At 42.1% G+C, this 12,029-nt stretch overlaps 1 protein-coding gene across 4 annotated transcripts in view; it reads left to right on the top strand.

The window, feature by feature from the left end:
- The window catches only part of GNB1L (G protein subunit beta 1 like), a 46,479-nt gene extending 35,650 nt beyond the window's left edge, over nt 1–10,829 (top strand). For all 4 annotated transcript variants that reach the window (XM_041488866.1, XM_041488868.1, XM_041488869.1 and 1 more), the window contains 2 exons: nt 904–1,119; nt 5,785–10,829. In XM_041488866.1, coding sequence (XP_041344800.1) covers nt 904–1,119; nt 5,785–6,051 — 483 coding nt within the window. In that variant the 3' untranslated portion in view covers nt 6,052–10,829. The remainder of the gene's footprint in view (nt 1–903; nt 1,120–5,784) is intronic.
- The last annotated feature ends 1,200 nt before the right edge of the window (nt 10,830–12,029 follow it).

Here is a 12,029-nt window from a genome sequence, read left to right as displayed (position 1 = left end):
ATACTTCTCCTATTAAAGAAATAACTGGCATTAAGAGCTGCCATTGTTTTAGTTGTTTTTCATTAGGGATTTGCATCTTCACTCTTGTAACCAGGTACTGCTTACAGCATCATTAGTCTTTTGGCTGGAGCAATGATGAATATTTTCCTTAAGTGTGACATGTAATCCAGTAATGTTCCCTTCTTTGAGTTATTTCAGAGGCTTAAATAAATTAGGTGTCTGCCCAGGGTGCCCTGCCCTTTGGCCTGTGACATCATTAATCAAAATAGCTTTCAATTGGTTACAGTGGGACTTGGGCGCCCATTAACCCCTTGGTGACTGACCCAGCGGTTCCTGCTGTTCAGTGTTTCCCTTCAAGCACTGTGGGGTACTTGGGCAGGCAATCCCTCTGGCAGTGTGGAACTGGAATCCCTGAGCATGGCACTTCTCAATGCCCACACAAGCGAGTATTGCTTGAGAATAACTCAGTTGCTCTGTGGAATTTTTCTATGAAGTGCAAACAAAGTTCAGACCATGAAGTAAAGCTCCTGAAAATTTCAGTCAGGCTCTTTTCATTTGTTATAGAGGGCAATAGTTCGGATTTTCAGAGAGAAATTTTTCTCTCTCTTTATGTATGTATGTATGTATCTATATATATGTGTATGTTAAATATGTATAATATATATAAAATTTAGAATTTGATATGTAGATATAAAACCTGTAAGTGCATATTACCTAGTAGTGCTTTCTGTAAGTGGATGGAATATCAAAATTTGACATTTAGATATCTAAACTTCATTTCACTTGTACACCAGTCAGCATTTCAATTTATTCTCTTGGTGCTTGGACTAAAACCTACACAGGGATGGTAATTTTCTTAACAGACTATTTACTTCTCCAACAATTTTATTTTTCCTTAATCAGCTCAGCTGTGGTTCACAACCTGTGCTTCTGGCTGGCTATGAAGATGGATCAGTTGTCCTCTGGAATGTGTCAATGGGAAAAGCGTTGAGCCGACTCATTTGCCACCAGGAGCCAGTGATGAGCCTTGACTTTGACTCGGAGAAGGCCAAGGGGATCTCAGGCTCATCTGAAAAGGTGCTGAGCATCTGGAGCCTCAATGAGCAACAGAACCTCCAGGTCAGGATCACTGGCCCTCTAGTGTCATTTATCCCACTTTGCACTAACAGTTTGATAGACTAAAAAAATATTTAGTCATGAAGAGGAGTTGTTGCAGATCTCTAGCTAATTAATCACAGACTGGTTAGAATGTCTGTGCTATGTGACCAGACTTAGCAAAAGATGGTGAGGATTTAAAAAAAAAGGAAAAAACCCTCTCTCACATGTTTCTGGTTTTACCAAAGTTGCAACAGTCACACAGGCCTAGCATTACTCAAGCCATTGCCTCTGTATCTTCATTTATCACATTGGTAGTATCCAGCTCTCGGAATGTCCTAAACATTATAAATGAGTTATAAAAATGAGAAACAAAGGATTGCTTTTCCAAAGGTTCTGCTTGAATGGCTATAGCGAGCTTTCCACTGTGGGAAAGACAGAAGTATTCCATTAAATACTTCACAAAAAAGAAAGAGTAGGAGTAGCCCAGCTAGCACCAAGAGGACATGAGATTTAGGCACCCAGCTTCGTTTGGCACCTACAGGGCCCAGCCAGAGACACAGAATCAGGCAATTGGCTGCCCCAGTTCATGTCTGAGCTGTGGAACTGTGAATGGCTGGGTTAGAAGGAGGTTGTGTAATCCCCAGCTCAGGCTGTGCTAGGGAATGGCCATAAATACTGCTTTCATTTAGACAACTTGAGCAAGTGTTCCAACAGTGCTGAGGCGTTAAGTATGATCTGGAAATGTAGGTGTGGAAATAAAGTGCAAAAATGCTCATGAAAATTAAAACGGCCCATGCACAGTCGCTCCACTGCTCGGTGCTTTAACCTTTTTAAAGTGGCAGTTGTCCCATGAATAAGGCCTGAATCAGCCCCTGTGTGCCCATGTCTTCCTTGAGAACACACCAGTTCAAGGAAGAACAATACTTGCTGTTCCAGCTTGCAGCTTTTATGGAGTTTTTTTTTTTAAGTAGTACAGCAAGTTAATGCTGTTTTCTGAATGGTGCTACAGGAAGAAAAGCACATGCTGGGACATCCTGTGGTAACTCATCACCTGAGGGACACTGTAAAGGTGTGGAATCTGTGAGGCATCACCACAGCACCTGCATTTCTGGGGTGACAGGGCAAACACATCGAGTCCCAGTGAAGTTTGGAGGACATGGCACTCACTAAGGAGGCAGCTGAACCTTAATACACAATACAACACAACATGAAAGAGGCACTCTGCACTCTGAACGAGTAGTGAAGGTGTCTGATACACAATTGTCTTGGTTTGGGTTTGCTGGTTTTTGGTCCTGTTTGCCCTGCCCTTGCCCAGCCTCCTCCTGCTTGTCACCATCTGCACCAGGTGTCCTTAATTCACACAAGGAAAAAGAAGGTGAGCAATCCCAGTAAGAAACTTGGTATTGAGACTCATTCTCTAAGGTAAAGGTGACAGAAATCTGACATCATGACAGGCTTCTTAAATTTTCAAATACTCTGGTGGTGGAGAGAAAGCTGTTCTTCATATTAATTATTATAAAAAGCAAAACTTTTTTCCTAAAAGAAAATTCTGTTCTTTACAGCACATTTCACTTAGGAGTTAACAGTATGCAGGGCTACAGGTTCAACTTGCAGGAGAAACAGTTGTTGATCTGAAATATTGCAAGTATTGTTTTTCAGAAGGTATTCCCATTCCCAGGGGATGTAAGATTAGCTACACCTTCAGCACCTCACACTGAGAGATAGAAGGTTGCCTCAGAAGAAATTTAAATGCCAAGTATTATAAGGTACAAGCAATGTTCCTGTGCTTCATGGGAGCATGAATGCCCTAAAAAAATGCATCTTTCATATGAGCACTAGAGATTGTCAAGGACAGAGATTAAGTTTTTTTCCACTATTGCATTAATAATATAAACCAGATGGGGATTTTTTTTCCCTGACATTCCAGGTACCTGAGGTAATGGTAGACGTTGGAAAGCCACTCAGTGGCACATTATTTTTATTCTAAGAGGTTTTAATAAGTAACCGTGGTGCACAGATATCTGCCGTTGGAGAGGAGTGATGCAATGATGGTACTGCAGCTCTATTTTAAGTGGCAGTGTTCCAGTGTGTCAATGAATAGATGATAAAGGTAACTGCAGAGTTTATTGCTATGAGGAAAGTTTGTATTGTCTCCTACAGGAAAGTTGCTGAATTCATCACTGTCAGCAAATGATAGGATTGGTTATGAGCCTTCTGATTTGGATGAGATAGTGTAATTATGTGATGATGTTTGTGGTAGAATGTAGGAGGTAAACAGCTTCTGCAGGTGAATAAACAAAGCAGAACTAAGAAATCTGATAACCACAGAATCTTCTTTTTATATGGCAAGGGAAAAAATCTTGTAAGCTGTACTGTTAAGTTTTGTTGGTTTGGTTGCTGAGGCTTTTCCCCCAAATGCTGAAGCTTAGTCAGCTGCTATTTTGGTTATTTTCCTAATAAGCAGAGGGCTTAAAAGACATGCTTTGGCTGTAGATGCAAGTGTCCTTGATTGTGACTGGCTGAAAGCAGCTCACCTATTTTTACCTCTTTGTTTTCTTAATTACACGCTGGTTTTCTGGTTAGGAAATCGTGTTAGTATTGGACTGCTGTAGTCAGTGACTTACTGTAGTAAGTCCTGGGATGGCACAAATCTTGGCATAGGATTACACCTGGCTGCATATACCTTGAGCAAGTTTTCTCCTTTGTGTTGTTTTTCTCTCTCACTCTTGTATCTGCAGATCATGCACAAATGCCCACTGTTCCCTCATGTTCCATAGCCAACAGGCATCACCATTACAGGCTTCCTTTTCAAGTTGTAGCTTGCTGAGCCATTTCTCCAGTCACCCTGATTGTGCTGTATGGATCTTGCCCACATAATTGACATTAATGATGGGAGCACCACGCCTGGGATTGGTTATAGCCATTAGCGAATAATCTCAGTTACCGAGTAAAACCCATCCTACATTTGCCAGGCTGGTGATGTAAGGAATAAATCTTTCCCTTGCCAGGACATTTACACCAACAAAAATTCCACTGAGGCCATGCTGCATTAGGCCTACCTTGGGGAGTTTGGAGCACATGTACTAACATAAAGCACAGGTTGTACAGTAGCAGCCCCACCAAGAGGCCCCCATAGAGCCTGCTATTTCTCATTAGGCTTGAGCAAAACTTGCTGTCCTCTGTTCTGAATTCACTGTAGACACATTCTTCAGGTCGTATTTGAAAAAAAGAAATGTATAGAGCATGTAAGAAGCATGTCAAGTTTCATTCAACCTTTTGTCTTACCCAACTGCACAGCTCTTGCTGTTTGAGTAGGTAGCTGGGCAGTTCCTATATAGCTGAAAAATAATTGCTTATGGCTTTGTGCCTGTAAGGGTCCAAGATGTGTTCAGCTGCATCTGAAACCAACCTTGACCAATATTTCTGGAGTTTTCTACATCCAGTATAAAGGTTAAAATTATCTGCAATAATATGTCTTTATAACCCTGTACTAGGTATGCATCATGGAATGTCCTTCAAGGGGGAAACCTCCTCAGGTGTGATGTACTTGTCAATCCCTTCCTGCCTCAGACAAACAGTAAACACCACACAGTGAATTAAAACAGGCACTGGATGATATTAAGCTTTGGTGCAGGATAGCTACAGACTCAGGCTTAAGGAGACAGTGGCATTAAAGTATTGTTTCCAATGGCACTTTTAAATAACAGCAGTTCAGGGCCAGCTTTATAAGCCAAAGGTGTTTTCCCCATTTTGACAGAAGCTGAGCTGTTCCAATACACACATACACACACACTCTCTTGCATGCATATTTCACACGTGTTTTAGATTGCTCACTCAGACAAGGTACCTGAGGTGAGAACAGCAAAGGTGTGTTACTTTGAGCTCTGTGCCTCGAGAAAATCATGTCAGTGAAGCGAAAACTTTTCTTTCCAGGGGCTAAGTCTTGTGCAGCCCCAGTGCCTCCTGAAGAAAGCCAAATGCCTCCCAATTGAATTGTGTCCCTCTGTGCCCCAGTAGTTTCCAAAGAGTAACAAAAGGCTTCCAAGACTGAAATCAATAACTTGGCCATAATCCCCTCCTTGGATTTGGTGTAAATAGAAGTCTCTTGGGAAGGAGTACTAGAAATACAGATTTTCTGACACTGTAACCCAATTCCTGGAAGCATTCCTTTCTCAGGACTGAGGTAAATACTACAACAGCTTATTGGGGGTTTTGTGAGGGGCCACAGTAGTAGAAATGAGTAGCAGGTAGCTTAAGCATCAGCTCAGAAGAGTCTCAGCCTGGGAATATTGCAGAAGCAGGGAAAATATACAGCCTTAGCTCTGAACATTGCAACTTATACAAGAATAGCTGGAAGAAAAGGGCAAAGCTGTACTCAAAACCTCAATTCAGAGCTTCAGTTGTGACAGAATCTATATAGCTTTAAATGCAAAATAAACTAAAAGCATACAAGAATTTGCTTTATTTTGTGAAAATTGCTCTGGAAATGGGAGGCTCAAGTTAAGGTGTTTTCTGTCTCTGTCTACCGTTGCTCTTACCAAGCACCATTCACCACATGGTGAAAAACTCCACGCTCCCTGTGTGACACTGGTGTGTTGGGTGGGCACAACACCTGCTAAAGTACCAAAAGATTCCTTTTTCTTCTGTTTCGAACAACTAGAGCTCATTTGTAACTTTTTCACAAAGGTTTACAAAACACACCAACTTGTCAACGCTGGCATATCTGATATCACCATCCGTCCAGACAAGAAGATTTTGGCAACAGCAGGGTGGGATCATCGCATCAGGATCTTTGGGTGGAAAAAGCTGAAGCCCTTAGCAGTGCTGGACTATCACACAGCAACCGTCCACTGCGCGTCCTTCTCAGATCACAGCAACCCCCGGCAGAGACTGCTGGCAGCTGGCTCCAAAGATCAGCGCATCAGTGTCTGGTCCATATATGCTCAGACATGACACATCCTGCACTGCCATGGACTAGGAAAACAGGACTGGTGAAGCAATTCCTAGCACTGTCATTCAAACGTGCATGTGGGGAAGTGGTAGAATCTGTCTCCAGGCTGAAGTGAGAGTCCCAGGTTAATTCTTATGCTTCTTGTTTAAGCTATAAGTTTTGTCTTTCATAGAGGAAAGTGGATTTTTAAAATTCGTAACAATCAGAACAAGGCCAGTCACAAAGACCAAAGTTGCTTCGGGTTCTGCTACAGGTTTTGCAACACCTTTCCTTTGGCAGGTTGCTGACATAACTTGGGCCAATATCTTTTGTAAAAAAGGACTGGAATCCCTCGAACTGCAGTGGGGGCAGAATATGTCTGTTTGTAAGTCATTTATGTATCCAAGAATCTGAATCAGTGTAAAACATTACTCTTTCTTGAAAATTTATACCCATTAAACCACCTCCAGTGGTTTCTCATTGTCAGTTACTTTTTCTTCCCCGTAACTGAAAGGCTATCAGAACACCCTTGATTTGTTCACACTTCTGTCAGTTTCTAACTTAAACCAACAGCCAGGAATGTGACTGGGATGGCCTTCGGCATTTATGAATTTCATTATGTCTCCTGTCACCTCAAGCCTCACAATTAATCACAAGAAAGAAAGGAAAAAAATCTTCGCTAACATTGCACTGCAAAGCTATGTAAAGCCTTTTACAGAGCCAGTGCTAAATCCTTTCCATAGACTGATGAGCTGAAGGATTTAAACTCGACAATCCAATTAGCACCCTTCTCCTTGGAGAGTCAGGGGTAAGTTTCAGCATGGAAAGTCAGGGATTGAGCTGCACAGCTCCCATTAACATTTAGGGGAGTCGCATGGGTAAATCCTTATCCACACAGTGCAAATGGTTCCATTAACTTGTCATCTCTACAGTCATGGAAACTGAAATTCATTCATGAAAGTTTTTTTGTTTGACTCATAAAGCAGCATTTGCATTCTTCTAAAGCGTATTAGACACACACCAGTGTGTGGGAGCCAGGGTACTGCTGAACTCCGCCACAAAGCTGCACTGACAACTGTGTCCAGGCTGTACACTGTTGATACTTTATTGGAAATAATTGTTTCTGCTCTGTAGAGAGGTGGAAATCAAAGAAAAAGTGACCAAATGTGAACAGCAACATCAAAGACTTTGAAATTATTTCAGAGAAAACACACATGCAAATTAAGGTTTGGGTCTGTTACCCAGCTGTGCCTTGCAGACAGAGAATATTGCTGGACTGAAAGCCTTAAGCACCCAGCCTGATGTTCTTTACATTAAAACACACAACCAGGATACTGTTGCCAGGCTTTTCTAAATAAAACGTGGCCTTACACATTTTAGAGTGTGGTGAAACTTTAAATAATGCATTTCTTTGATTATTTCTTTACTATTCAGTAGCTGCATGGAGGATCACGTTGCAGTTGAAAGTTAAAGCCTAATTTTGAGTGATCCTGAGTCAAGGGGAGGTGATGGTGTTCATTACATCTACCAGACAGAATTGCACATCTCCACCCATCATCCACCTCCCACACAGAAGAGAAGCTGCCCCCACTGTACAAGCAGCTCCAGCCTCAGCCTTGTGGAACAAGATGCAGTCACCCTCCTCAAGCCTGCTGCTGGAAGAAGTCTTTTCTTTTGCTCTTTTTCCCCTTTCTCAAAGTTGGTCAGAATTGACACAAAGAAACAATGAAATAAATGGAGAAGGTGCTGTTGCATGTGGCCCAGGGGCCTGTCCTAGGGAGTTTGCACAGAGATTTCCCTTTGCCTGTGCTGTCTGGTACCACAGTACACGTGGCCCAGAGATGCCAGCATTTCTCCTCCATGGCAGCAAACAGCAGCCTGCACTGCTGGGCAGTTTCCACAGAAGTGAGCTGTAGGTTTAATGCTCATCCAGCAGGAAAGGAAATCCAGGGCTCACCCATGCTGGGCAAATGGTTAGGGTAAGGAACAGTTTTTGATGCAAATACTCTGGCATTGGCACAGTGGCACCCCTCTGGAAAGAAGGATTAATATCCCACGCCTTATTGAGATCAGAGGCTGAAAGCTAGGAATTATTGAGTATATTTTCTCTGAAAATTGCCATTTACTGTCAACATCTAAAGTAATTAGGGAGACTCATAAGGGATGTTTAGATTTACGAATGGGTCTTCTGGAAGATACTCTATAAAGATTACTGGATGCTTTCATCGAAATTACTACCTTTTGCTGAGAGTTAAATACTTATGTTTGTCTGATTAGGTAGCTTTAAAAACAAACTTAGTCATGCAAGTACACATTGAAAATGAGGACATGAACTGCATCTCAGACACACAGGTGAGAGTTTCACCAGCTTCAGGAGGAAGGACACAGGTTGCAGGGCTGCTTGCAGGAACAGAACCATCCTTTACTTCCCATTACCAAGGCACTATCCATGTCATGCTTTTTCACATACAATTAATTAACAATTTATATCACTACTGATTTTATTTAAACACCCAGAAAACAGATTTTTCTTTCACATTATAGTTTTTTTGAAATGAGCAACCAGACTACACTAGTTTGCTTTAGAGTTGAGCCTTAATGCCATAGTTTGATTGTGAATTACAGTTTTCTAACAGTTTATTTGCCTAAGGAACTAACCTGGACTTCCCCAAATAAGAATGGCTTCCAACAGGAAAGACAGTCTGTATCAGTATAGGCTGTAAAACACAATTGTCTGATTCTAACTATAACTGTAAAATGCAGATGTCTGATTGCATCTAAGAAATTAACTTTTTTTAATTAAAAAAAAAATAAAGTTGTAATTGTGCCATGAGCATGGTTGTCACTCAGGATTTCCGCTGACCTGCTAGCAGAAGGTTGTGAGCGAGGAGCCACCTTAAGGTGCTGGAGTTAGCTCTGAAATCTCACCTGCCAGAAAGGAACAGGGCTAGCCTGTACCTGGCCTGGAGGATTCAGGAGTGAAGGTGATGACAGCTGAATTATTACAAAAGGCTGCCTCCCAAGAATCACTGTCTTTGGCACCATGAGAGGGAAGAAAGCAACCAGCATTCATAAAGTAATAGAAATAAATCCCAAACACCAGCATTTGTGCAGAATTACATGGAATTATTATCACCACTGGAATGAATGGGATCCCTGACCCTCTAAGATTATTTTCAAATGAATCCATTAGTTACAACTCCTTTCTCTTATCAGTACATGAGCCATAAAGCACTGCAGTCCTTATTGTAGATGAGCAAGGAAAGATGAGATTGTGTTTGTAGTAATGAGTGAAAAAGGAAGTAAGCTGGAGGCATGCAATGAGACAGTTGTTAAATCTAGTCCTTTAGAATGAAATTGCTACAGCAAGCCAAAAAATTACTCTGCAGCTTGACTTGAACTGTTGCAAAGGTTTGAGTTTAAAAGAGCAGATTTTTATAGTTAAGCCAATACTGGCTTCTGGACTGCTTTTCTTTTTAGCATATTTAAGATGCATCTACAAAGCCAACTTGCAAATTAATAAATCTTTCCTTTAATTCAGTCTGCCAAGAACAAAGATAGAACTGACTACTGCAGGAGCCATGTTAGTGATGTAAACCAAAGAACTGGGGATTAAACAAGGATTACTGAGTGCTAAATCAATGTGTTTCCTTTTCTGGCTGTGTGTCTGTGGTGTGAAAGTGTGGATCATTGCATAAAACATGGCACATGACTGCCTGGATTAATACTAGGCAATGTTAGAGCAGCATTGAGACACAAAGTTTGATGTTTAAGCATGACCATTGTGCTACCAGGAAAGTGACAGTCATGACTAAGGAGAAAGGCAGGGGGGTTTCTGCTAATGCATAATATTATGAAATTCCAGCCTGGGTCCCCCTACTATAGCTTTTCCAAGTAAACTTGGCTGTGTTTGTCTATGTCCTACTCTTCTGGAGCATCCTGGAGGTTTCTTTTATAATGTGGAGGAAGATATCCAGAATTAAGATCATACTGAGGGGGGAGATGGCAATTTATGTAAGGATCTCACAGTATGAAATTAAATGAAAATATAATCTCTTAGTTGGGAAAGTTTTGCTCACCTGATTAGTGGTCTGAACCACAGCTGTACATCCTATCAGCAGTGCTGTGTACTGCTTTATTCTGACCTCAGAGGAATTTAAATTGCAGTTTGGTTTGTAAGAGAAGGAGAAAGAGGAAGTGAGGGGGTAAATCTAAACAAAGGAGCAACTTGTCCCTCTGAGTTAGGTGATAGGAAGACAGTGGAAGGTAGAAGGGCCTTGGAGCAAACCGCCAGCAGTGACCAGATTGTCCATGGGAGAGAGACAGGGATGGCAGGAAGAGTACCTGGTGGAACCACACAGTGATAGGTCTGGCCTCTAAAACTTACACACAAACTTGCTTTTGTCTCAGACATATTTGCTTTTACTTCCCCAGCATCCTTTTTTAAAGGTGTCAGAACACTAGGAAATCCTGTAGACTACAATCTACACCTCTAAATAAGCCTGTGTTCACCCAGAGGAGAGAGTGTTTATTTCTGTGCTGTGAAGAGTCATAAAACCAGAAGCTGCAGTGCCACAGGGGATAGCAGTGGGAAGGACTGAGGACCTGCAGCAGCCACTTGTACTGCAGGAGAACCACCCTGCAGTATTAACTATCTCCTCCCAGGAGAGTGACATGGCAGTGAAAAATATATTTATTCTAATAATTCTCTGCTACAATTTGAAGTTCTAATTATTAAAAAACAAAAGGGAATAAAAAAGGCTGTTAAATTTATTTGAGATTACAGCTGTTTCCTTCTAGTTTTTATTCTCAGTATACACAAACTAGGGCAGCAAAAAAACATTGAAATCCTCACATGCTTTCTGGATAGCAATCGTCTCTCTTTCCAACCAGTGGCAGGATGGATTGAGCCTGATTATGTCCAGATCAGGAAATTTAGTGAGGATGTTCAAATGCTGAGCCATTATTCTGCTCCATAGCTCTGGCATCTCACACATGCAAAAGTACATTTTCCAAGCCCCCATGGCACTGCTTGCTATAAACATGTTCTGACATAAGAAGGCAGAGGGTGCGCTGGGCCTATGGAATAATTTGTAGCGTGACAGAGAATGTGGCTGTGGCACTTGTCCTGATGGCAATTTTTAAAATTGCTAATACTCAGTGATTTGTGGATGCATTGTTTGTGTTCAGGGAAAAGCATCTAGGCTGCTCTTAACATAACACTTAAAGTAAGTATTGTCTGTTCAGATTTTTGTGCCTCAGATATTTTGATGGCATGCAGACTTGGCGTCCTGCTAAATAAAGACATTGAGTCTTTATAGTTTTATCTCTTCAGCCCATCTGGTTTGAAGTAGTTGACAACAAGCAGGAAAGGGAATAGAATGAAAGACTCACTTCACATTTGCTGAAATAAAAGAAATGTGCAAGGCAGTGCTCAAACAGAACCAGCCTGGGAGAAGGGCTGCCTCTTCCCACCCCTCCTCTGCCCTTTCCAGATGATGGCTTTGCCTGCAGCCCCTCCACTCTCATGCTGGTTCTTGCTGCCCACAGCTGGAGCTCACACCCCAGACAAAGGGCAGCTGAAGCAGCCAGGCCAGAGCACCATGCGAAGGGGAACCATTGCCCCCTGGAACAAGGAACAGTGGGAGCACGAAGCAAGTGGAGCAAAACACAAATGCCCATCATCCAAGCTAAAACCAATGACAAAAACAATAGTGCTAACATCTCACACCAAGGTGCCTCTGTAAGTTTTACATGTTGTTTATTCAGTTTTTCACTTCTAAGCCCAAGGACATCAGTCTGAGTCCCTGGGCACCAGTGCAGTCACTCCTGTGAAGGCAGGCACTGAACATAGCAGTGGCACCTGAGGTGTCCTGCCCTGCCCACTGAAGCACCCGCTGGTTGCCAGCAGGAGCGCCAGGGAGGAGGAGTACACTGCAGGAAAACATTCCCTTTCCTTCTCCACCTCCCAGAGACCACTAAGAGCTGTTCAGAGGTGTAG

This window comes from Pyrgilauda ruficollis, unplaced genomic scaffold, assembly GCF_017590135.1.
Source record: "Pyrgilauda ruficollis isolate IOZ18807 unplaced genomic scaffold, ASM1759013v1 scaffold9, whole genome shotgun sequence".
NCBI lineage: Eukaryota > Metazoa > Chordata > Aves > Passeriformes > Passeridae > Pyrgilauda > Pyrgilauda ruficollis.
The sequence above is the reverse complement of the archived record's forward strand: the minus strand, read 5'-3'. Positions and strand labels throughout refer to the sequence as shown.